This window comes from Astatotilapia calliptera, chromosome 18 (assembly GCF_900246225.1).
Source record: "Astatotilapia calliptera chromosome 18, fAstCal1.2, whole genome shotgun sequence".
Classification (NCBI taxonomy): domain Eukaryota; kingdom Metazoa; phylum Chordata; class Actinopteri; order Cichliformes; family Cichlidae; genus Astatotilapia; species Astatotilapia calliptera.
In genome coordinates this window covers 25,166,755-25,192,963 of record NC_039319.1, presented here as the reverse complement: position 1 = coordinate 25,192,963, position 26,209 = coordinate 25,166,755, and the positions used below count along the sequence as shown (strand labels likewise).

The following is a 26,209-nucleotide window of genomic DNA, read 5'->3' as shown; positions in this document are numbered from 1 at the left end:
AATTTCCGTTACAAAACTAATTATTTTTGCGTTAAGCTTGCTGTTATAGGAGTACATTACTACATCACTGCTTGCGGTCACTCAGTTTTTCTATGGAGACGTAGGTGGGCGGGGCTCCACATACGGGAACTACCGCTGACCCCCGACTTGACCCTGTAGGATTGCGAACATGGCGGAGGTAAGAAAGTGAAATAAATATTCGGAAAAAATAAATTTATACTACGGGATAGTTACTTCAGTCGAATATTCACACTGTTTGTGTGTTGTAGTTTAAGTGTACGAAATTAACTGTGGGATGTTTTCGCTGCTAAATAATGAGCATTTCTCGACTCAGGCATGTTTATTAAACTTCGGGTTTAGCTAACATTAGCGACGCTAGCCCCGTTTGGAGGTAGCAGCAGCGTTAGCGATGTTACTCCGCGGTTTTCTTCGAAAATACTTAACTGTGTATGATATTTTTATTCAGCCGTGTGGCGGATTTTTATGCTTGGAGATATTTTATGGGTTATTTTTAATCGTTATTTGTTGCCTGTTGATACCAAGCCTAACTTGGACGCGTTAGCATAAATATCTAAAGGAGAATTAACTAGCTTGGAACTTCTCTTGTAAGTTAGCGAGCTGAGAAAATTAACCTAGTAAGCACTTGGCTGTTGGCGCTAAGTTTGGGTGATTGCCGGTGATATACACGGCGCTGTACCTGTGACATTTCAATCAGCGAGTTGCTAAATAAATGTCCCCACAGGAACCGGTGACAGTATTCTTTGTTTCAGTTTGTGTTGAACTGCAGTCAGCTTTAGGACAGGGTCGGGCGCGCTTTTCCCCAGCTCCCGTTTACAGTCCTCTGTCAAAGGAACTAGAATATGTCAAGTTAATCAGGAGTGAGCTTTTTTTATGTTGTTGTTGTCCATCTAATGACGTATTGCATCTGATGCAGTTTTTTTAAATAGTATTTAAAAAATAAATAAATTATATTTTAATTTGTTGCTCTTTTTCTGTTTTTCAGCCCTCCCTCGGGAATTCGAGCCCAGGTAATTTACATGCAGTTGGAGGCTTTCTGTAGTTGTTTGGTCGAAAGACACTGATTTGAAATCTTTTGTCTATCAGACACGGATTCATTTTGATTTTGACATTGATCGATATTAATCGTGTTCTGTGGTTTGTTTGTTTTAAAAAATATGATTAGTTTGAAACGGAAAATAAATGTATCAAGTTTTTAGGCTTAGGTACCCTCTATGTTTAAGACAACACTGTTTTTTCCTGTACTTATTTTGAAGTGAGAAATTAATATTACAAAATACTAATTTAAAAAATAAGTCCGTACTTCTTAATCGGTACATTTTGCTATTATTAGTATTTTTTTAAGCATTGTACTCACCACACCAGCTACCTTCATCATCTGAAAATTTCTGTGATCTTGACATCACTGTCACAGTGTTTGTATATTACGATATTAAATAACAATGTTAGACTAAATAAGATTTCTGATGTGGCATCTCATGTAATGTGGTCGTTTCAGTTCTGCACGCACACACCCTGGAGATTATCAACAATAGCACCTTCAGTAAAAGGCTGATTGCATCAATGTGCAAGTCTGAGCCCTTTTATAACAGTTACTATAAGAATGTTTAATGCATAATAGTAATAATGATTTTATTGATATGTTTGCATATTTGAACATGTTAGCTGGCAGTTTTATTTATATATTATCAACTGATTTATTTAGGAGTTAATATTTTGCTGGTTGGGATATGTGGTGTTATGATTGTGTTGAAACTTCTATGGCAGTGTAATTTTGTGTAGAGGATTCATAAAGGATCTCTGTCTGATAAGAAATTGCAGTGCAGCCAGTGTAAAAAGTTTAAAAAAAAACCCCATGAAGTTGAAGTTAAACTGTCAGCCAGCACTGTGAAAAAGGCTTCATCATCATCCTCCATGTGTTCAGCTTCTTATATGTTAAAGACAGATCTGCTAATGTTAGCTGAAGCTCCTTTGGTGAATCAAGCACAATATAGTCTTCAGCTTTTAGATATATTTTGCCTTTGACCGGGTGTTTTCTCAGATGAGATGTGTTACTGTGGCCAGCTTTGCATTTTGCACTACAGATGTAGCAAAGAGCAGAGCAGTGGCTAAAATTAGGCACTGATTGATTTAGTGCTGTCCGTACTACAGTCCTCTGCAGTACTGAAGTAAAAAGTCCTTAGTTTAGTGCACAGTACTTCAAGTAATCCTATGTGGGTATTCAGTTTGTAAGTAGTTCAACATTTATATAATTTAGAATATAATATTTAACAAATTAAACCATAAAGTAACATTTCAGCTGCCCACACTCATACAGTATATGTGAAGATATGCAAATAAAAATACTGAGTGATTCTTTAGAGCTTTACAATTTGTTGCAATTTCCTTAAATGAAGATTAAATTCTGTCATATTTTCCTTCTAAATTTCCATTGCCTCTTTCATGCTTCCTTTCATAGGAGGTTCAGCAGGTTCCGATGACCATGATTTTGACCCATCAGCTGAAATGCTTGTCCATGACTTTGACGATGAGCGCACCCTGGAGGAGGAGGAAATGATGGAGGCAACAGATGAGACCAATGCCAATGAGATTGAAGATCTTACACGGGTTTGTGTCAGGAGATCATATTTGGTTTGGTCAGGCCCATGGGGTAAATAAAACACTAGTGTAGTTCAATGTTTATTTTCACAGTCTGTAAGGGAATAATCCTGAGTTTCAAATAGTGTTTGAAAACACTATTTTTTTGGGGGTGGTGGTGGTAATGGATTGACCCAGCCAGAACAATAGTGTAGCTCTACAGCAGGCAGTACAGAGAGAGACAGAGTTGAATGGTTTAGTTGTAAATACCACCATACTGAGTGAATGGATAACAGCTGGCTAGCTGAAGGTACACTAGTGTTAAAACATAATGTTTTCCAGTTACTTTTTTACTTTTGTTTAACTTTGTTTAATTCTGCTAACTTATTCAATGGCTCCACGGTGTAGTGGTTAACACAGCTGCCTTACACATGAAAGATCCCTAGGTTGTTTCTGGGAGGAGACACAAATCCAGGCTCAGGGAATCGTAACGTAAATGTGCTTCTGGTATTTAAGCCGGACTAATTATATCTTTATGTATTAGCCGTTTTCAGACATATTGGCATTTTTAATGGCCGACAAAACAAATATGCCTCAACCGTGTTCTGACTGTTGATGTTGTATAGTTTATCCATCAGATGCAACTTCTTGGTTGGCAGCACCTGTTTGGAATGCCATAAATATAAAAACATCTGAGCAGAGTCAGGCAGAGCAATAAAGAGTAATCCACACCTCTAACAGTAAAACAATCTTATTTTTAAGCTGTGTTGTCTTCTAAGGACTAATAAATACATATAACTTGTGTTAGGGAAATCTACCTGTTTCGTATTTCTGAAAGAAAAAAAAATCAGCTGCTATATTAGATTTTTTTAAAATCCTAAAATAACATCTTGCATTGGGTTGGTTTCTACCTAATCCTGGTCCCAAGCCTGGATAAATGGGAAGCTTGTTTCCAGAAGGGCATCTGCCATATGCCAAATCAAACATCCACCAGTGTGACTCAATGGGAAATAGGAGCAGACCACAAAATTTCACTTTCCATTTAAGTTAATTCATGGTGGAATAATTAAACAACAACCGTGTGGTAGTGGTTGTAGGGAGAGTTGCACTCTAAGCTCCATTTTGCACTACTTTGTATTTTGGTCAGTAGATGCCACAGTCTGTGGAACCTCACCTGCACTGACTGACTACACAGAATAGATAATGAATAACTGGGTAGTGGGAAATGCAGCACAGGTCCCCGATAATTTGATTATTTTTCATTTCTAGTTGAAGAAATTGTAACTGTTGTTATTCCATGTTTTTCACAGCATAGCTTGCTCAGGGCTGAAATGTTTATTCTGTATAATTGAACTTCAATTTCTGTTTATGTCTCACTGTGTAAGTATGTAGACATTTTAAGACAAGTTCATGCAGCAATGATTTTCATTGTATTGGTTTGAACCTAACAGTTTGAACCTTTAAAGTCTATTTTGTTCAGTTTTTTCAAAGAAAAATCAAACTTTAAATGTATTTAAATGTAACACCCAAGCATCAGTAAACCAATCTGCTTTTAATAGGAGGGAGAGATGCCTATTGATGAGCTGCTGAGTCTGTATGGTTATGGGGGCGACAGATCACCAGCAGATGAGGATGAGGAGGAAGAGGAAGAACCAGAAGAAGAGGAGGAGGATGAGGAAGAGGATGAGGAACTTGACAATGATGAAAGCAGCAGAAGCACGGGCGAGCTGAAAAGAAATGAGGTATGTTTTGGAGGGCTTGTGTGTCATTCCCCTCTGTGCCTACAACTGTATGTACATCTTGTGAGTCTTTCCTCTGAACAGAATGTTAAAGGTCTATCCTTTAAGCTTGGGTCCTCTACCAGAGGCCTGGGGGCACAAGAGTCCTGCGTAGTATCTTAGCTGCCGGCGTGGACACCTAAGTTTGGGAATAACATGAGAATGAGGCAACATAAGATTTTTAAATTCATACCATAAGTGCATCTACGAAAAATCTCAGTTGAATTAGAATCCTGGTGACCTCAAGGTCAAGATCAAAAGTAAACTTTTCTGAAACTTACGTACAGATTTATACCATAGGTGCTGGAGGCTGAGGAATGGCTCTGGGGGCTGCTGGTAAATTTTTTTTACCTCACAGAGTGTGGCTAGCACTACTATAATGGAAGGCTCCTTTGCCACCAGGCAGCATAGCCATCAGTCTTTGATGATGCTTCATTGGGCCAATAGAATCTACTGTGAAGCAAATCGCCCAACTCTGGTGGGCAGTATTGCTTTGTGATGGGGGCGTTGTTGCCACTCTGTTTCTCTGTACTATTGAGTAAGTGAGGACTAAGGGTGTGGTCTGTGTAAAAGAAGGGATAAAAACAATATAATGAGACATTCATGCAAATCAGCCATTATCTTTCACTTATGTGATATTGTCAGGTAAAGTTGTGGTTATAAAATCACACAAACATGCGGGGGCTTTGAGTTCTGTTAGAGAAAGAAGCACCCACACAGAGCTACACATGCATGCTGGATTTTTGTCAAGAGTGGCAGATGATTTTTGAAATTGTTTAAACTTTTCTAACTTTTTGTGATTTGCTTTGTTTGTTTGTTTTTCAGAGTGAGGATGTGAAGAACTCATTGGAACAGGCAGGTGAGACCCAGGCAGCCTCAGAGGGTCGCACGCGCTCAGTCAGGTCACTCGGCACAGCAGAACTTATTCGCCCTCAGAAACTCAAGTACTTTGAAAGTATGTGTTGTACTGCTAATACATTTTTCTTATCTTCCTTCTTTTTACTTGTGTTGTTTTATATTTGTAAACAGCTGGATAAGTAAATATCACATTATGTCTCAGGCAATAATGATGCCGAGGAGGAGTCAGATGAAGATGAAGATTATGTTCCGTCTGAAGACTGGAAAAAGGTAAAGCAAAAAAGACATGTGCACCATCAGATGAAGCTGAATTCATTTGGCCGTCTCTGTGATGAGCTGCTGACTTACAATGTCACCACTGCAGAATTATGAGTTTGTTGTTAACTTAATACTGAATACTATATGTTATTTATGTATCTATTTTAACTGTAAAAAAAACAGCGATTTAGGCTATGTGAATTGATAAATTTTATATGTATGTGTAAACATTTAATAAAATAAATACAAATATTTGCCATAAAAGAAATCCAGATCTTTTTCTGTGCTCTTAGTACACTTCTGAAATAATCATGGGGCTACACTCAGTGTGAATGATGTTTTTCCCAATAGGAGATTATGGTGGGTTCCATGTATCAGGCAGAAACTCCTGTGGGTCTGTGCAAATACAAAGACAATGAGAAAGGTAAGTTGGGTTTTTGTGTATTTACACCATAACCTTTCTCAGCCTTCCTGGATCCAGATAAACTGAGGAGGCTTAAAAATGTTGATGTCTTGCCCTTCGTTTCATTTGAACCTGTACTTTCAGTTTACGAAAACGATGACCAGCTGTTGTGGAACCCCGAGTGTCTTCCTGAAGGCAAAGTTGTGGAGTTCTTGACAGAGGCTTCCAGGCGGACGGGAGAGGAGAAAGGAGTGGATGCAATCCCAGAGGGATCCCATATCAAAGATAATGAACAGGTGACAGCAGCTCTTCTGTAGCTTGAATCAAATCACACAAAGCAGATCACGTGCTGTTATGTATAACTGTCGTCTAATCTAAACCTGCTTGTCTGTATCCTGCTGGTAGGCATTGTATGAACTGGTGAAATGTGACTTTGACACAGAGGAAGCTTTAAGAAGACTTAGATTTAATGTAAAAGCAGCCAGAGGTAAGCAACCTATGCTCACAGATGTTCTTCACATTTTGTTCTTGTCTATGTAGCCCTCTGCATTTTGAATTTTCTTTTAAAAAACAGTTGAATTCAAATGAAACATTAACACTTATGACTCTCTGTAACAGAGGAGCTCTCTGTCTGGACTGAAGAAGAATGTAGAAATTTTGAACAAGGACTGAAAGCTTATGGGAAAGACTTTCATTTAATACAGGCCAACAAGGTGAGAGAAAAACACATTAGTTAGAGATTTCTGCTTCTAACATGGCGCTAACATGAGATGTTTACTGTCAGGTGTTTTCTGGATACTTAGGGTTGGAATCTGCTTCATTTGAACCTTTTTGCTTTTTGAGACCAGTAAAATTGATTTGTTAAGATTTTAAAATGTCTGCAAATCATTTGACTTTTGTCCAGTTGCTAAGCTCTTATTTGATTTGTCTCTTACTTGAATCTGTCCTGAAACTGTGTCTTCAGGTGATGGTAATAATGGTCATTTCATGTCTGCTGAATTAAATCTTTCAGGTGAGAACTAGGTCTGTAGGAGAATGTGTGGCCTTTTATTACATGTGGAAGAAGTCTGAGCGTTATGATTTCTTTGCACAGCAAACCAGACTTGGGAAAAGGAAATACAACCTTCACCCCGGTGTCACGTAAGTTAACTTTTAAAAAAGTGTATGCAATTTTGAAGAACATTGCTCATAGAAAATTAGTAATGGAAGAATGTGCAACCTCCACCGACTGTGAGGTTGCTTATGTAAAAATCTTCTTTTTTAAGTATTAAGAGCTTTGCAAATGCTTGGTTAAATTCCCTTTGTCACCAGTGATGGCCACATTATTATAAAATAGTCTGCTGAGGCAGCGTACCTGAAACTGGTTGTTGATCTTCTGTTGTGCCTTGTCTGCTGCTTCCTTCTGTTCCTTAGTGGTCATCAGTTGTTCTCATTTTCTGGCTTGAACATCTCTCGGAGTTGTCTCTTCTTTACGGTTAGTTCAGTGGACTGGCAGAAAGAATCAAACCCGGTTTATAGAAGCCATCGCATAAGTGAAGCTATAGATTTAATGTCGTAGAAACCACCCACAGTCACTGTCAGACTGGGGAGGGACACCTGACCACACAGACTGCTAAACCATATGAACAGTTTAGGTTGTGTAACAGACTGTGTGCATTGCTTTCTGTCATCAGTGACTATATGGACAGATTACTGGATGAGACGGAGAGTGCGACATCCAGCAGGGCAGCATCGCCTCCTCCCACCACCTCCAACAGCAGCGCCAGCCACTCGGAGAGAGAAGACAGCAGCAGTCAGAATGGTGAGCTGATACACATGATGAGTGCACCACGTTTATCCTAAAATATAACCAGCCTTTCATTTAATGAGAGTTTTGGGTAAATGACAAGAATTTAAGACAAACTATGATCCTGTGCTTGAAAACTGACTCAAAGTTACTCTAATCATCACTTAAATATTCAATACAGTCATTCATATGCAGTGATGGGAATAACGGAGACTAACGGCGTTACTTTTTCAGTAACGAGTAATCTAACTAATTACTATTCCTATCGTTACAACGCGTTACAGTTACTAACAAGAAAATGCGGTCCGTTACTATTTTTCAACAAACAGACGGTTGAAGCTGTGTTCAGCTTACCGCATCTTCTATCAGTTGCACGCAAGTAGCTGACTATGTAAGTAATCTGGATGCTACAGCTTTAAGCAGCTGCGCGCTCCCGCGGACGGTAACCACGATCACTGTCTAGCACAACACCTGGAGCTGAGGGGGCAAAACAATGGCATGAGTGCTGCTGTTTGATTGAGGAAGAATAAAGGAGTCGTGGTAAGCCAATCACATGACCACTTAAAGACAAAGCAACAAGGTGATATATACCAGTTTATAATTGTGTTGATAGGCCACGTAAAACCAGAGTCATGATAAACAATATATATGCGGCGTTTTTTCCTCAATAGTTTCGTCACGTTTACTGTCTAAGGACAGCGCAGCAAGCACGCTCCACTTATGAGCAAAAAATTAAAAAAACAAAACAAAACGGGAAGTTTTAGGAGTGACGGCGAGAGAAAAAGAGAGAGAGCGAGTTTTGAGATGTAAGAGATTTGTGACGTTTAGCGTGTTTTGGGTGTGTAGTTAATGTGTTGTCTTGTGTAGTTAGTGTGTAGTGTTGTGGATAGTTTTGTGTTGTGTGTCAGAACAATGAGGCGACTGCTGTCTTCAGGTAGAAAAAGGAGTGATACACCTGCTGCTGTCAGACCTGCAGGTATCAGGCTGTGATGTTCTCCTTTATAGTGGACAGAAATTATTGTTTGGAGTGGCACAAATGGTAATTTGTGTGGCATCTTATTGAATGCAGAACTGCTGATTGTTCTGTAAATAGTTTGAAATGGTTATTTAAAAAAGGACGATAAAAGGTAAATGGATGCAAATAACTTTGTTTTTTGCAAAACTTGTGCGTAGGATTTTAAAATTGACAATTTATATTTGCATTTAAAGTTATGAAATATGATTCATTAAACATGTTTGTGGTTGTTACAGTGAACTTTTTCTACTCTGATTTTATGTTTTTTGTGCTGAAAAGAATGATACCAAACAAGGCAAAGTAAATCGTTTTTAAAGGTAAAATGTGGAGGGAAAATCAAAAGTAGTTAAAAATGGCCAATTATACCCTGGACCCCAGAGGGTTAAACGTTTTTTTTTTTGTGTGTTTTTTTTTTTAAAGTAGCGCAGTAGTTACTTTGCAAGTACTTAATTACTTTTAGAATGTTGTAACTCAGTTACTAACTCAGTTACTTTTTTGAAGAAGTAACTATAATTAATTACTTTTTCAAAGTAACTTGCCCAACACTGTTCATATGTAGTTTACATAGACCACTTTTGTCCCCCTCACACCTCTATTCTGCTGCATGATTGGGTGCAGCAATCATCAAGGACAGAAAGAATGTTTTTTAAATCACTTTCCTGTTGTTTCAGATAGAGACCATGAAAAAACAAAACAGTTAACGGATACAGACATCAGATAAATAGTATGACAGTAAAACAATTATAAGCTACTTGAATTTTAAAATCACCAGTCATTTCAAACAATATGACCATTTAAAATTTTTAGATTTGTAATTTCAGTTTTTGCTAGTTTCTTTCTATCTCCTTCATCTGTCTCCTCCACTTCCACTCTCGCCTCACCGTCTCCATCTCATTCTCTTCCTCCTAAACTGAAGTTAGAGTTCTAAAAGAAGTAATCCTACATGAATTAGTTATCGTCAGCAGATCAGCCACATAACCCTCCCGTCTCCGGACAGCTGACAAGAGATGGCTAAATAGCAACATAACATTCAGCTAATATTAGACTTCACCGGCCTAAAACTCTTTAAGTACTTATAAACAGCTTGATTACCTTCTCACATCACAAGAGTTTATTTGCTAAGTGTGAGATCCACTTCAAAAAAGTGTCAGAAACACCTGTGAATGGCAGCAAACTGGAGCTTTTCCAGTGGCAGTCTCCCACTGAAAACGCTACATCCAGATTTACCTACCTGGATGATTGAGAATTCATCAAGACGTTCCTCTGAGTAGATACACTTGTTTGTTTACTCATAGATGCCATGGTTTATCGCATCTACATAATGTTTAGTAGGTTTTTCACTGTGTTTTAGGATTATTACATGTCCAAAATGGCTGACAAGTAATGTGCCATGATCACATCTGTAAATACTCTGCATGAAGGTTGCACTTCCTGTAAATGGTGGAATCTCAGGAACCTGATCGAAAACATCCGACAACACCTGAATGGCTTTTTTTTTTTTTCTTAAACTTGTTAAATATGTCTAACCCCGTGTTTCATCTTTCTTCGTTAGGTGTTGCAAGCCACACGGTGGATGGTGCTCAGTTGCCACCAGCAAACCAAGTCAAATCTGAGGGCGTTCAGTCCAACGGTCCGTCCCATCCGCCAGAAGCTCCGCCTCCACCTTCAGACAACAACTCCAACGGCTGCAGCCAGCCCACTGCACCCACCCTCGACAGAAATGGCTCCCTGGAGCCTCTGCTAGACCACAGGGACACAGCACCCGACAGGCCGGCCAAGAGGTGCAGGACGGAGGCAGAGCCCGTGTGCCAAAGCGAAGTGGAACCATCCAGAACGCAGGAGAATTGATGGCTTCACAGCTGAGCAGCGTTGACTAACAGACACTGACTTGGGGGTGAAAAATGTTTGTACTTCTCCAGTGATGGGTAGATTTAGTGGGGCAGAGGATGAGGAAAATGAACCCTACTGACCCATGAGCATAGCATCTCCTGACAGAGAGAGACAGACTGGCTTTGAGGTCAAAGGTCACTGAAAATCACATCTTGAAGAACAGCCAACCGAGGTCCTCCAGGAGGGGTGGCAGTTACCCCCCCACCCGACGTCCTTCCATCCCATCAACCCCCCCAAGCTCATCCCAAAGTATCATAGCTAGATAACGTCCATCAAAACATCCCCAGCCTCCCTTTTTGGAGCCTGACAAAATTTTGCCAAGAATTCCCTTTTTCTATTTGTTCTTAAAGATAATAAATCACCTTCGATATTTTTTTACACAAGATATTTATATTTTTTAACAAAAGTAAATAAATCCTAGTCTAATGATGGGTGATTGCCATTGAAGCCATTTGCTTGCTGTTATAAGGATTTGATGAAACAGGACATGTCTAAGTGATTACATGCTTACGCTAGAATAAAGATGCTTAGTAAAAACAAGAGGAATAGGCTGGTGCTGTAGCTAGTTCTCACTTTAGTTGCACTTTGATTGTATGTTTCCCATCTCTATCAATGAGATGTGGCGTCAGAACCCAGCAGAAGTCCATGTTCACTCCTTCACTTCTTTCTCTGGCTGTTTGTTTCAGATAAATAAACCAGAGGGTGACTCCTCCTGCAGGTTTGTTTGTGTAAAGCAGCTGACATCAGTGATGTCCTGTATTATAAGTCACCATGTAGAAGATCTCTGTATTTTTGAATTTTCATAGTCGGTGCATTGCTCAACACTTTGTTTTTACTAGTCAGAATGTGATTTTTCATGTAAAGTTTGTATAGATTTCTTACCTCGAGCGGTTTTATAACTGTTTGTCTGTATTTTCTGGTCTTCCTTGTAGGCTGTGCTTTTTGTTGGAAAACTGTTCCTACTTTTGTTTCTCCAAAACGGTTATAATAATAAAAAACAAAGTAGCCATTCCTCTTTCCTTCTGTTTGGCAGTGCTTCCCTTTTCTGTGTGATGTTGATTCAGAGAGTTCGTTGCAAAAAAAGCTCCTCCTTGTGTGCAGCTTTGAATATGCAGAGATTCTTTTTAAAACCAGAGCTTAGTTTCTGTCATTCCTCAGTAATTGGCTTCCACACAGCAGATTTCCAGGAGTAAAAGTGACCTGGCTGATGTGAAGGTGTCACCTGAAAGAACCTAATGTTTTGGTACAGTAGCTGTTCAGCGTAACGATTAAATGTTTTATTTTATATTCCATCATTGAATGTGCATTCAGAAGATAAGAGGAGTTTGTCTCAAATAATGTTAATGGGTTTTTTTGTTTGGACAATATTGTCTTTTATTTCTATGTAAATGATGGCGTGAATAAAAATAAAGTGTATTCCAAGGCTGGCTATGACTTGAATAATACTGACATTTCATTTAATTACTGTGCTAAATAGAGTCAATAACAGAATAACAACAGCTTCATTAGAAAATTATTTATGATGTACAGTTAATTCCGAGTTATGTATTGAAACAGAACTGGAAAATAGATATTTAATTTGGAAATGAATGAAAATGAACAATTATAAAAATTAAGTTCATATAGTCTTTTGGTTGCTCCTTTCAGGGATCACCACAGCAGATTGTCCTCTCTCATGGCTGAACAACCTTCTCTGTGTGTCCTCTTTCACTACATCCACGAGTCTTCTGTGTTTGCCACCACTCAAAAACATTTCCACATAGAAGACGACAAATGAAAATTTTGCTGAAGTTCTTCCGTCCCAGGCGGGGTTTCACTCTTTGGTTTATGCCTTTTCTGTTAAAATTTAAAAAGCAGTTAACTTCAGAGACTCGTCCACTTTGTGTAGGATCCTCTGAACTCGTACAGTGAAAAACAATATAGTTTCTCACAGTGTAAAAACTATATTGTTAAATTCCAAACATCGATAAGGTGAAACCTTGTGTGGTTTTGACTCATTTTAACGGTTCTTACTTGATTGCTCCTGTGTGAAGGTGATATAGGAGTACACCAAGCTCCCAGCAATGCTGTGGGAAACAAAGATGAGAAAATGTGCTCCTGTATTTATTTTTTTTAATCGAGTATTGGACTTTTTTCTATCACAGACATTCTAAAACATGGGCAGAGCTTCCAGTTTGGAAAAATGAAGTAAAGGTGGAAGTGGCTTAAACCTGTATTCTATCTGAATGCCACCTAACAGCTTTCTTCCTTGACCACTCTAATAAACACTTTCCTGATGAGTTTATGGCTCAGTCGCTGGGTCATACTAAAGTGGGGAAAAAATAAAGTCTGTTTTATAAATATTGGTCATAACATGTTGTTAAAAATTAGGATATGAAATTAGGACAGTTTCTAACAGGATTATCTGTGGTGACAAATCGTTTATTCAGTTGATTTTATTTATATAAATATAACTGGTTTCACGGTGCACCCGCCCCACATCATGACACCAAAAAGCATTCACCTTCGAAGTCAAACTTGTGCTTTTTGATTGTGGTGGTAAGCTACAACTTGTACTTTTTGGGCAAATCTGTATCTGTTTTCAATTTGTGTCATCATTTTCTCAAGTTTCACTAACACTTGGCAGTTAGTTGGAAAGTGTCTGCTGACAAGTTGACAAACTATTCCAAACTACTGGCGATCTACTGGCTATCAAAGCAATCACAAGGAGGTTTTTGGTGCAGCACCCTCTTTGCAACTGATTTCATTGGCAACAGCCAGCAGTCTTCAGAAACTAATTGCCAGCTAGCTGGGGACTACACCGGGACACAGTTTTTAGGGGTTTGCCATCCAATCTCTAGCCCTCTTAGCCTTTGAGAATGAAGTCTGAGCTCCTTCCTCCACCCATGTCTGCTATGCTTCTGCAAGCCACTTTGCAACCCTCTTCAGCTCCTCTCTTTGCTGCATCTGAATGAATCAATGCCCTATCTGGTGTTCAGTGAAGTTTACTGCCAATCTCCTCTCATACGCTTTCCACTTATGTCTGGACACACAAGGAAGCCCCAGAACAAAAATATCTCGATCATCTTTGAACTGCACTGGTCCTAAATCAGCTCAACAGTTCAGCTGTTCAATCTGTCTTACCTGATGTTCAGACCTATAAAGTTAGTCCAGGTGAATATGTAGTCCCCTCCAAACACCATTCCAATGTATGTCACGAGGATATTCTGTGGATGTCGCAGGGAAAGTCACTGCACATGTACGCACTACACATCAAACTGTGAGCGTGAGCCAGCCTGAGATGACTCACCTTAATACAGCCAATGATGGAGGTGGTGAGTGCGGAGTTGTACTGTGTGCACAGCATGATGGAGTACATCAAAATAAATCTGTGCAATGAAGCGAAGCAGAGTTAGACGAAAAGACCAAAGTGGGCAATCATGGAATAAACAATGACGATTAGGCGTCTACTTTACCCCATGACACAGGAGAGCACAAACTGCACAGCAAACATGCGATCAGACCAACCATTATACTCCAGCCCCTGTACCCGAACACCCACGCACACGCACACATAGCACTGATTATCTGAGCTCTCTGACTCTTAAGTCTTACAAACCAATCAGTGTTTGAAAACTTACCATTTGCAAGTCCCCTGAGTAGTAAGCGTACGCCAGAGTGGGGAAAATCATTATCAAAGCATTGTAATAAAGAAGACCATATTTGCCCAGCTCCTGTGTGGATGGGAGAAGATGACCCTTTAAAGTCTTCATGACAAACAGCCAGTGTATATACTGTGTGACCTGCTGCTCTGCTCACCTTGGAGTCCAGCTTCTGCTTCACATATGCCCCACTGGCTGCTGTCAGAACATTATTCAGCATTATGAATACGTATCCTTCCAGATCAAAAGCTAAGTCGGCGCTACAAAGCAAAAAACGCCACAGAACGTGGCAAAAAAAATCACACACGTGCCTCTTCATAAAGCCCGAAGCGGATGGCGGTGTCTGTGTATGTGACCGTCTCACCTGGCCGCGATGAAAGCACCAAAGATCATGGTGAACACCGTCATTTTAATGGAGGTAGAAAAGGTCTTTCTGTGAGGAAAGTAGACGGGTGGCAGTGTTAAAATCAGTTATTTATGCAGAAAATCTGAGAGAGAGAAAAATATTTTCTTACTTTAGCAAGAATCCCTCAAACACCATGGTAAGAAAAATACTGAACCTCCTCAGCACAGTAAACATGGGTAAACTGAGGCAGAAAAATACAAGCTGTTAAGTTTGGCAAGTCACATTTGGGACGCTGCGTCTCGTGTCATGTTCTATGAAGTTCTCACTTGAGGCGCTGGGTCCCAAACAGTCCTGATATTTGATTCCCGACATACAACAGTGGCAGCGGGAACATCTGGAAAGACAGGGTATGTGTGAAATGCGATGACCAGTTCTTCATCTTTTGATTTTCAGCTTTATAAATCCCCACCTCACCTTGCGTGGAATACTCGAATCCAAATCTGGAAATGAGATAACTCCCAACATCTTCCCAATCCTCAGAACTACAACCGTAGCCAGCATCTGCAAAGGAAAGGGGGGCACGGCACATCAGACGGTGCTACCACATAAACAGAAAACAGCTTTAAAGAGATGCTTACTTGGCCAATTCCAACGCATGTTGATGACGGGAATCTGTAAAACAAGACGACACGACTCAGTCATATGAATGATGCTTTACCTGACATTCCATTACAGACGATATGAGGATGAGAAGCTTCATTTCCTGGAAGTTGTCCACTTTTTTGGAGGACTTTCTGGTTTTCATCTTGTTTATGCCCAACTCTGACCCTCACACATATTGAGATTCATAAGAGGTTTGATGTGTTACGCATTTGTAGTGGGGCAAAGGTTACGTCAAAGGTGCGTGTCCTGTGGTACCTAAAGTTTCACCTGGACCCATTTCTCTGACAGTTTTCAGATGTCCAGCTTCGTTTATCTGACACCCCTTCTTCTTCTTCTTATTGATAACGGTGTAAAATTGGTCAAACGTGCCCCACCAATCAGCAGCTAACTTAGACTTTGCACCTTTACCTGAAGTTTGTGAGGACGCTTTTGTTGACGACGACGATGACAAACGAGCTGACTCCGTAAAAGACCGCCGCTAACAGCTTCAGCAGCACCGCTGAGGTGTCCCCGGATGTTTGTCTTTCGGTTGTGGAGGATGTTCCCTCAGACGACAAGCTCTTTTGGCCGGGCTCACCCCGACGTTTGACGTGCGCCGCCATCAGAGGGGTCGACAAAGTTTGTTTAAAAAAAAAAAAAGGAACTCCAATAGGTCTTCCCGCGCATGCGTGACAGACTGTGCTCGGTAATCCCGTCGGCGAAGAAGGAAATGGAAAGGAGGGAAACATCCCAATGTTTAAGACTCTTTGAAAAATGTTTTAATTCAGCTATGTCTATCTTAATTGACCTAAATAAAAGCTGGTTTAACTTCTATGTGCAAACATGACTTCCACAAAATAGCGTCTTAATTTTATGCTGTAGTAACACACCTAGCTACAACCAAAAAAGCTAACCACCTTCATAACCACTGAAATAACCAGGATTTGTTAAAGTGCCAGCCACACGGGCAAGAAAAATGACAGTAAACCCTTCTTTTTCGCCTCAGGTGTGTAGTATCAGGCTACTTGTTTTGCTGCTTTCCCCTAATCCTTGTAATCCCTACAAGTTTGACTTTTTAAACGACTTTCTTTCACTCCAGCCTAGACAGGCCCTGAATAAACCACAACCTCATGTTTGCAACATGGAAGGTTTTCTGTCATGAAGTAATTTCCAGAATTTATGTATGTTTGAGACCTAATATGTTTACTTTAAATGGTAAACAGACTGTAGTGAATAGGATTTATGAAGGGGTTATATATAAGATAATTACCTGTTTTGCAAGTATCTTTATGACTGCGTTGCGTTCTCATCCTTTTTGGTCCCTTAAAAGTATCTCTATAACATCTATAATATCCATTTGTTACAGTGTTGCTGCTCTCTTTGGCCTGATTTCTTTTTAAAAAAAGGCATTTTTAACAGTAATGAAATGTTTTACTCGGATAAATGAAGGATATATACAACAGTCACTTTGCCAAAAACTGATTTCAGCTTCTACCTTGAGACAGGAGTGTTATTGCCAGCTCAAAATGACTCCATATTATCCATGACAGATATGTCTGACAGATTACAGGCTAACAAGTCATTTACAACAGTTTAAATTCCCATAAAAACAACATCCTGTTTCTTTCACTCTAGCCTAAATGAGGAACTGGCACTGAATAAACTACTGAAAACAGCACATCTGTGAATGCATTTAAAGGAGCCACTGACAGAGCAGACGTAACACCTCTAAAGCATTTTTATTAGAACAGGGATGTTTGCAGAGAAAGTTTTAATGTCATGTGGCTCAAACGGTCCTACGAGGAAAACTGCTCCAGCCTGTTGTATCAGCGCGTCGCCAGCAAGTCTTTGCAGAGCGCGACAAGTAAAGCTTTAAAAATTCACTCCATCAGGTCTTCGGTGTGACACCCCCACCCCACCCCAGCCTGCACCCACCCCAGCCTGCACCCACCCCAACCCACACACCTGCTTTTATTAAAAGAAAAAAAAAAAAAAACCTAAAATGCTTGCTGGAAAATGCTGAGACAGGCAGCTGAGAGCACCTTTAACTCACATTTTACATTCTGTAGCTTGTTCCACAATGACCGCTGACATTTCTTTCAGACAAATTATGCATCGATGCTTGTTCACAGATTAAAATAAAAATAAGATTACAAAAAAAATCCAAAAACAAAATAAAACACCAAATATGGTTTAAAGTAAAAGGGAAGAAAAACAATCTTCGGAGGAATTGGTGCTAATAAAACCAAGTGCTTTGAGATCTGAAAGACAGTACAGATACTCTAAAAGAGCGAGATATGTTCATGGTCTAGCTACGCTATCATTCTCACCTACATTTCAACAATCACTTCATAAAAGACATTAAGAACTACTTCAGGCGACAACTTGCACTCTCCTGTTTGAGAACGCCAAGTTCAGCAGAGAAAATGCTTCAATCCTAAGCAACTAGCTGTCAAAAATCACACGCACGCTCTCACGCTTTGCTGCAAACAACACACACTCACACAAACACACGCCCGCACGCATATTCTTAACAAAACAAAAAACAAAAACAATATTTGCTTAGTGGTCCTGAAATTACAAGTTGTATAGCCTGTATGACCTAAGAGGACCAGCCTAAAGATACATTGGGCCCCGGTACACCCTTGGAAAAAAGAAATATAAGTGGGTAGCACTTCTGGATCAGGGGATGTGAAACACTACTAACCACTGGTCCACCAAAAAAGAGGCAAACTATCAAAACAAAACAAAAAACAATAAGAGGCATCAACTTTCACTGCACGACAAGCAGAAAAATACCAAGCTTTAGTAGAAGTCACATTTAACCTGGTTACCCATCCTCAACTTGTGCCTCACAAAGGGATGGATAGTCAGGATCCAAGTAATTACACTTTAAATGCATGTTAAGCCGTACTTCAGACATCTAGTACAAGTACAAGGTTCTAATGTAGTGTAGTGCTACCACATCAGCGTGTATTACTGGGAGGGCCAAAAAATACACTCCAGTACAAAGCCTTTTCTAAAGTTGACCCCATAATACTGAGCTGAAGTCGTTACAGGGAGAAGAGGAATACACACACTTCAATCTAATTGCAGAAATGCAGAAATTCAAGCAGCACAAAAAATATCAATGAAGTATGCGTAATCTCTGGGGGAAAAAAAGAAAAGAAAAAAAGTATGAAAACATCCCTGCTTTCATGTTCCTAAATACAAAACTTCAGTGTAACAAGAGGTCCTTTTCTGCCCTTTTTTTTGTCTTTTAGTCTCCTTTAAAACAGGTAAAATTTAAGTCCTTGGGTGATGTGAGTGGGGTATGGGATGACAGTCTTCTTGTGTCATTTATTTTTTTTCCTCTGTTTTTCTTATATACTTGAAGATGTGGTAAGCATGCAAGCCTCGTAGAGGAGGGGCCCGGAAGGGCTGATGGGTGGGCTGGTGGTGAAAGAGGGAGCCTTTTTAGGCCAGGGCCGGGAAGGCCTCAGGATCATCCACATTGGGGACTGACACTCCACTAGCCTGGTGGGAACAAGCACACAAGAACCAGGACAACGTTAGGACGGCTTGAAATGAAGCTGGTTTACATGCAGTTCCTCCACTGGCCACTTGAGGCTGGCTCCAAAAGGGAGTCAATCCTTATACTCGCATGTTAAAATGCAGAACTTCACTGAAGAAAAGCATTTACAGCCTGCTACAAAAACAGTTTCATCTCTGTAACCAATAACCCCCATCATTACTCCTTCTATAACATACCCATTAAAGCTGTTAAAATACTCATAAATAATGCAGTTTTAGGGCCACTTTGAGTGACAGGCAGATGCCTACACAGGTGTCTGTGGCTACTATTATACCTGGGAGGCTTCACCTCTATTAATTGAAGTCACTGAACTGTATCACTGTGTGTCTGTAGGGCTCGGGCCTACAGACACACCGTACTTTTGATTGTACGGTTAACAATCAAAAGTCCAAGGATGCTGATCTGGTGTGTGAATCTATCAAGTTTGTAAGTGTTAGCTGGAAAAACAACAGCGCGTATTATCTCTCAATCAAACTAAACAACAGCAAAAAGATCTCACCTCGCATAATGCAAAATTTTAGGTTTTAAAAAATGGAACGACCCAACCCAGAGACAAGTTGGGTGGAGTAGCTACAGCGTTTAATCTACGAATTCTGGGCTGTGGGTTGGTGATAGCTGAGGCACATGGTGTATAAAAAGTCAGCAATGTCCTGCAGACTCAATAACCGTGTGACCTTCACAACATGCGTTTCTATGGATGAGCAGCTGACGTAGGTGTAAAGTGAAGGAGGCAGTGCTCCTATCAATGGAGTGTATGTAAATTGTCTTTATATGCGGTCAGCTGTAGTGCTGAATCCATCAGTCACCTCTGTAGCTCCCTTCAGTTACAGGGAGCTTGTTAGTATCTTAAAGCTTACTTTTGATTTTCGGGCTCAAAAGTAAGTTTTTCACGTTACAAGAGGCTTTTGACACTTCTGCTGGGACTGTACCTGGATTTGTACATATTATAAACATGTATATTTATGATTTTGTCTGCATAGAGGAAAATATTTGGAACTCCTCTAAGACATTTTATCCATAGCATAACATTTTTTTCAGCTTTTAACCAGTTTTGTTAATTAATTCAAGCATAATCCACATTTCTGCTCAAATAGTCAAAAACAAACAAGAAACAGTATAGATGTGTCAAAGAGGATAACACTGACTTATTGTCTTTACTAAGCTAGTAAATACATGGACATTAAACGAAGTTCTAACAACTATAGCGTATATTTAGATGTACACATACACACACTCTGTGATACAGACTGGGTGTAGCTTTGCCAAAAAATATCTTAGACTGACTAACATTCGCCTGAAACCCATTATTAATATGAATGTCAAATTTATTGACAATGAAAAAAAAGAAAAGAAAGGAAAAAGCAGGTGCTTTATTCAAATTTAGACACCAGTATTTAGGACAATTCCCTGCTTGACTAACATGAGGTCAGTAACGGAGTTTTGCGTGGTGGAGCATGTGTTCAGTGCTCTGTTATTACAGGGTCTTAGTGATCCACAGCAGGTTTTTCCAACTCAGTGATTTTACAGCCGGTTCGGTCAGAGAGCCAACTCTTTTGTGCAGAACACTAAACCTTTGTTGTCGGCAGTGATGGCAGCTGGGTTTTTTTGCCATTACCTTTTCGGAACGTCCTCCCCCGCGTGCCGTCCTGCTGCCTCCCCCGCCGCGGCCTCCCCTCCCACCACGTGCGCCCCCACGCCCGCGACCGGGGCGGCCAAGGTCTCCGAAGTTGATCTCCAGCTGAGATGTGATGTCGTTGGCTGGTTTGCGGAAATGGTGGTCACTGGACTCGTCAGCGGCGGCCTGCTGATAAAGAACCGTAGATGGCCATCACGCTAGATGTCAACTGTGCTCGGATCAGAAATGCAGCGTTCCATCAGTGAGCTCTGCTTCTTACCATGCCTTCAGCTTTAATGTCTTCTCAGTATTTTAAAAAGGTATCGCCACTGAGTCGCAGCTAACACTGAACATTTGCATGGGCTGAGTGAATGAAAAAACAAGTGTGAGTAATGCAGGTACCTTGTGGTAGAGATTGTGCGATTCTGCTTCTGTCTCTGCGGTGTCGATCAAAGCCCCAACAGGTCTCTGGAAATTGAACCAACCACAGTTATTTTTAGACAGCAGAGTGACCACCAACCAAACAGCCTGAGCATGTTTACCTGACACTAACCACGCACATCACAGCAAGCCTGTCACTATTGCCTATTTAAATGCAGTTACTTACAAGGATACATGCTGTCCACTTTAAACATGGTTAAGGAAAACAAACCTAAATAGCTATATCAGCTGTGACCTGTCAGTGTCTATAGCCAGATTTCTCTCTCTCTCTCACACACACACACACACACACACACACACACACACACACACACACACACACACACACACACACACACACACACACACACACACACACACACACAGCTGTGTTTGCTTCGGATTACTCCTCACCCCCTACCCAACCCTGTGGCTTGTCACTGCAGGGCAACCTGCACGTGGCGAATAAAGCCTTGATTGATTGATTGACTTCAAAGTAAACAACTGGAATAATCACAATAAACTTAAAATCATCAGCGTGCAAGTCTAAGCCTGACTAGATCTGATGCAGAACAGTTAATTACTGAATGACTGTTCAGAATGTATTGATGTACAACTGTAGCCTCAACAGATGTACGACAGAAAATGTAACCAATCATGGTGGAAAGTAAGACAAATGACAGCCAGGATGATTGTGCGTGACTCTGATGGAGAAAATAACCTGTTTTATGCAGGTGGCGTCAGAGCACCACGTAACCACACTTTGCACATGCATGTGGACATCAACCTGCATGTAATGAAGGCTGCACTTGCCAAGCTAATCTAATAATGTGTGTGCAACGCTACACATTTCAGAAAAGCAACTTTGAGACACATCCACACTAACTAGCTGAAGCTCCACACAAGACCTTCTTATAGCAGCCGTCCTTGGCTTTTCACGTTTCTCGTTTGTACAATCTCACCACATCTCATCGGCTTTACTGCTGGTGATGCACGGTGGTTAGTAACCTGCGTTGTTTAAAGACAGTTGGCAAGGAGCTTCTACCTGCATCACCGCCCAAGCTGACAGTACTAGGGTATTACATCCTATGAAGCACCAGTAAAAACCAAGGGAAAACAGTCTATATAATGGGGTTTGCAGACAAAAAAAAAAGTCTCTTTATTTTGTAATAACTTAATGACTGTTTCAACATGCACATGCCCAAAAGCAATATGTTCCAGTTATTATATAAACTGATTAACAGTTTCCAATGGCTTTTAAATATATGCGCAATAGTTTTTGACTTGTAAATTAGTCCCCAGGAACATCCCAAGTGTAGATGGCAAAGGTCTTTTTCAGGGAGCCAAAGGACTAAAACTTAAAGGTCTAAGCTGCGGGCGAGAAAAGCTTTCAGCACACCACACTCACGTCTTCGCTCTTGGACTTGTGCAGCACGTATCCTTTCTTCCACTGGCTGTCGGCTCCCTCGTTGGGCTTGCGGATGTTGAACTCCACCTTGGTGCGCTCCTTGTCCTGCATGGCCTTCCACTCGTCCAGGGTCATCTCTTTGGGGCCTTCATTTTTCACCTCTTCGACCTCGTTCTCTCTGCAATGCCAGGAACACACAACACTGTAGGAACTCGCCAATCCTCTTACCTCTATACATGCCCTCTAATCCTGAGGCCAAAAGGTCAGAGGCAGCGTTTAACAAAATCGCCCTTGTTGCGTCACAACAGCAGTGCAAACGCTAACGGAAACGCAATGTGACAACTTATTAACTTTGCACACGGGGATCCTTTTTCATCCAAACATCCAACATCCATCCAACACAAGGACACAGGATTCTCACTTGTTCTCGGAGCCAGCAGGCGCGTTTTCCTCGCCCTCTGGGGTCGTCTCAGGGGGAGCGGTTTGTTCAGCCTCACTGGGAACAAAGATGCACAACCTCTGTATGAGTAATGGTAAGCGTCCTCTAGCTGAAACATTAACTGTCTGAGCCTCTTCATAAAGGAAACAGCGACACTTCAAGCTTAAAGCGAACAGGGAAACATCCCAAGACATCCTTAAACTGCAGCATCCTGTGATATGACAAAACCAGAAGCACTTCAAAAGAGAGAGAGTGCACACAGTCTGTAAAAATATCACATGCGCCTCATTATCCTGCTGACAGCGGCGCTCCGACAAACAGGCCATGTGTCTGTTTGGGGAAACTCACCTCACTTCGTCCTTCACGTTGCCCCAGTTGTGCGAGCCGCTTCCGCCGCGTTTCTCCTCGCTCTTCGGAGTGCTGCAGCGAAAACAGAAAGGGAAGACGGCCAACGGTGTATGAGTTCTCTTAAATTCTCTCGGACCTCAGTGAGGGGCTCTTCTCATTAAGGGAAGTGCTGATTACAGCCTGAGACAACATGAAGAACCACTTTCTTGAGATGCTGTTCCCCCTGGACTCTCACAGAACCCATATAGTCAGGAGCTGCTGGGTCTAGGACTCTAGTAGAGCAGCTTTGCATGATTTACAGATCAAAATAATCTCTTTTTGTAATCTTATACAGGGCCTTGGTAAAGCCCTTCAGTTGATTATCCAATCAAAACTATATTTTAGCCCCTTCCCCCTTTAAACTAGCTTTCTTCTGATTGGCTGCCCCTCATAAACAGAAGGAGTGAACAGCAGTGTGCCTGACACAACCTATGTTTCTGACATCATACACAGCAAAGACTGGAAAAAATAAGCGCTTGTTTATTTATCTTTGAGCTCAGAGATTACCGGCGTGTATGCTGATCTCATTATTAGAAACTGTACGCATATTTAGTATAAACATCTATTGTTGTAACAGTATTTACATGACAAAATAGGAAAATAATATAAAGCATAATAGCTTTCATGCACTGGTAGGCGATTTCTACTCATGACCTCAGCTCAGCGCATACTTACGATTTGTCGTTGCTGCTGTGTCTGTCGAAGTCTCGTTTGCCACGGGAGTCAAAGCCGTCGCCTCGGCCCATGCCCCGCCCTCTTCCACCACGCCCGCCCCGGCCGCCACCACGCCCTCTCGGGGGCCTGTCTCCAGAAGGCCTGGTGCACAGAAACAGATGCAATTTAAAACACGAGGATGAACGTGATGTTAAGAGAAACATGCACTCCAACAACAGTTGCAAGCTCTCAAACCCTGCACACGTCTTGTCAATGCGCCTACATCTGCACCAGCCGGCATGTTTTAAATAAGCCCTCCATCCCTCTCATCATTGCTGCTCACTTTTCCACAGTAAACTCTCCAGCCCCCTCGGGTTTGTCCTCAGCAGGTTTCTCAAAGCGGCGCTCGCGGGGTGGTCTTCGGTCCGGCCTCTTGTCTCCAGGTCGCCCTTCACCCTGCACACCCTGGTGCTGGGAACCAGACTGGCCCTGCTGGTCTGCTCTTCTTCCCACCCGCCTGATACCTGCAAATCAAAGGAGCACAAGCTGAATTTATGCTCAGCTGTGTTGTTTAGATTTTAGACCGTGTGTGTGTGTGTGTGTGTGTGTGTGTGTGTGTGGGAAAATGCTAAACAAAACGAGAAAACAACAAATGCATCACCTGATGTGTGGTCTCCCATCATCTCCTTTCAGCAGTACACACAATGAGAACTTAATGTAACTGCACTGAAGATGGCTCTATTTACTTGCTTTGGATGAATTCAATTAAGACCAATACACTAATAAGATTAGTTGGGGATAATAACAAGAGCAGCGCTCTGTCTAGTCTTCCCAGCACAGGTGATGCCTTTTCCTTTCTCCCTACATTTGCTTTGCAAAGTCAGAAGCTGCTAATAGAGCTGTATCCTCCACACAGAAACCCAACACTGCACCTTCCTGTCAAACGCTAGCAGAAACCATTTCTGCAACACAGGCTCGCCAGTCTGCACCTCGCTGCTGGCTTTAACCCGCTCTGGTTCGGTACGTGTTCAAGTCCAGCTACGTTCCGTCTGCGAGGCTTTATTTTTAGTCTGTCCTCTAATAACAGCAGCACAGGGTCCATATTGACCTCACGCTGTGTCTCGCTCAGCCGAGTCGAGCTAACGTGGCTAACGGGAGCTGCACATGACAGTTGCTACGAAAAGCAAAAATAAACATGCATCGCTCATTAGCGAGAGAAGCAGGTGCATTGTTTCCCTTCCTTTCTTTTTCATTACCTTCTTTCTTCAGGGGGACTGGCGCCTGGGTCTCCTCCTTTTTGTCCAGCAGAGGGTTCTTTCTGTCCTTCTGTGACTCCTTCTTCGGCTGCTTAGCGGCTTGAGCCGCGGTCTTGGTGGAAGCAGCGGCGGCCCCCTCCTTCTTCTTGTTTTCGGCAGCCTTCAGGATCTCGAAAGGGTCGGACTCATCGTCCAATAACTGGTCGAACCGGTTGGTCACGACACAGCCGAAGCCTTCTTGCAGTTGTCCGGGCATGATGGCGCCCCTTCAACGGGATTCACCTCCGATTCTACGAGGCTTGATGCGACCAGTTCGCTGGATGCTGCCACAAGATGGCTGGGAAAGCTGCCCCTTCTCTTCCGGTGCGAGCATCATCCGGGACATCGTGCAGCGCACACCAATGTGTGCACGCGTCGGCTGCAATGTTTTTATTTACATTACGTAACGCTACGCTCATGTCCTCCGCGAGTAATCCGCATTTCTGAGAAGGTGTCACATGCATAGAAGTTACAGGTACTGATGAAAGTAACTTTATAACTGCAGACTTCATGCAGAATAAACACAAGGCCTAAACTGTGCCCACTTATACCTGGATACATCTGTATGTGCAGCTACACCTCATCCTGATGCTTCTGACAGGCACATCATCAGATTAAGTCGGATTTGCCAGTTTATAAATAATAATAATAAAAGGGTGGTGTGGGTAGGGCCAACAGGGACATGCTGAGTAACATATTCAGCAGAATCAGCTCTTTAGGTTCACCGAGAAAGCTGTCACACGGGTTGAACAAAAATATCGAGGAAATATCTCCAGGTATTAAATGTTGGCCCAGTTTTTTTTTTGTTGTTGTTGTTTTTTAAAGTGTGCTGAGGTTTGTCCTGGAGCGTCTCAAATGGACAGGAAGTTGACTGTGTTCACTTGGATTTAGGTTTTCAATTTTTGTATTTTATCCTTCTGCAGTCTCAAAGTGAAGCTGTCCAGATGAAGAGTCGGCTTTCTGCCATTTCATTTTTGTAATAACAAGAGAAAACTGGTACAGTGTGCCACTGGATTTACACTTACAGTCTGCAGATTCTCCATTAAACATTTAATAGGTTTGATAAAATATCGTTTTAGAGGGACATTTCTGCATAACTGTAAAGCTGGGCTTTGTCTCTGAAATGTGTCCGGAGTTCAAGGCATGATAATGTGAAAAAATGTACTTTTAATTTGCTTACTACACTACTTCCACTACTTTCCTGT

The 26,209-nt window shown here is 41.4% G+C and overlaps 3 protein-coding genes across 8 annotated transcripts; 1 reads left to right on the top strand and 2 right to left on the bottom strand.

Annotated features, from left to right (window-relative positions):
- Positions 1–99: 99 nt before the first annotated feature.
- mier1b (mesoderm induction early response 1b, transcriptional regulator) lies at positions 100–12,023 on the top strand. Of its 3 annotated transcripts, none has more exons than XM_026149747.1 (13): positions 100–178; positions 1,004–1,028; positions 2,477–2,625; positions 4,155–4,337; positions 5,199–5,328; positions 5,434–5,501; positions 5,841–5,913; positions 6,037–6,188; positions 6,298–6,379; positions 6,511–6,605; positions 6,986–7,032; positions 7,566–7,693; positions 10,246–12,023. In XM_026149747.1, the coding sequence occupies exons 1-13, from the start codon at positions 170–172 to the stop codon at positions 10,539–10,541; spliced, it is 1,437 nt and encodes a 478-aa protein (XP_026005532.1). In that variant the 5' UTR covers positions 100–169; the 3' UTR covers positions 10,542–12,023. The 3 variants fall into 3 exon arrangements, with proteins under 3 accessions (XP_026005532.1, XP_026005531.1, XP_026005533.1); XM_026149746.1 differs by having other exon boundaries at positions 6,905–7,032; XM_026149748.1 differs by lacking the exon at positions 100–178 and adding an exon at positions 213–878 and having other exon boundaries at positions 6,905–7,032.
- A 61-nt stretch (positions 12,024–12,084) lies between these two features.
- LOC113010618 (UDP-N-acetylglucosamine/UDP-glucose/GDP-mannose transporter-like) lies at positions 12,085–15,972 on the bottom strand. 3 transcript variants are annotated; one of them, XM_026149785.1, is made up of 13 exons: positions 15,642–15,953; positions 15,209–15,242; positions 15,045–15,131; positions 14,897–14,964; positions 14,740–14,811; positions 14,589–14,657; positions 14,382–14,484; positions 14,204–14,296; positions 14,039–14,106; positions 13,873–13,951; positions 13,707–13,789; positions 12,597–12,649; positions 12,085–12,419 (listed from the first exon to the last, which is right to left on the bottom strand). In XM_026149785.1, exons 1-13 carry the CDS (start codon positions 15,833–15,835, stop codon positions 12,409–12,411), a joined length of 1,014 nt encoding a protein of 337 aa, XP_026005570.1. In that variant the 5' UTR covers positions 15,836–15,953; the 3' UTR covers positions 12,085–12,408. The 3 variants fall into 3 exon arrangements, with proteins under 3 accessions (XP_026005570.1, XP_026005569.1, XP_026005571.1); XM_026149784.1 differs by lacking the exon at positions 12,085–12,419 and having other exon boundaries at positions 12,436–12,649; positions 15,642–15,963; XM_026149786.1 differs by lacking the exons at positions 12,085–12,419; positions 12,597–12,649; positions 14,039–14,106 and having other exon boundaries at positions 13,723–13,789; positions 15,642–15,972.
- Positions 15,973–18,607: 2,635 nt separating this feature from the next.
- On the bottom strand, positions 18,608–25,357 carry serbp1b (SERPINE1 mRNA binding protein 1b). 2 transcript variants are annotated; one of them, XM_026149779.1, is made up of 9 exons: positions 24,966–25,357; positions 24,053–24,233; positions 23,731–23,871; positions 23,017–23,088; positions 22,651–22,725; positions 22,230–22,407; positions 20,804–20,869; positions 20,402–20,587; positions 18,608–18,728 (listed from the first exon to the last, which is right to left on the bottom strand). In XM_026149779.1, the coding sequence occupies exons 1-9, from the start codon at positions 25,219–25,221 to the stop codon at positions 18,669–18,671; spliced, it is 1,215 nt and encodes a 404-aa protein (XP_026005564.1). In that variant the 5' UTR covers positions 25,222–25,357; the 3' UTR covers positions 18,608–18,668. The 2 variants fall into 2 exon arrangements, with proteins under 2 accessions (XP_026005564.1, XP_026005563.1); XM_026149778.1 differs by having other exon boundaries at positions 20,402–20,590; positions 24,966–25,355.
- Between the last annotated feature and the right edge of the window lie 852 nt (positions 25,358–26,209).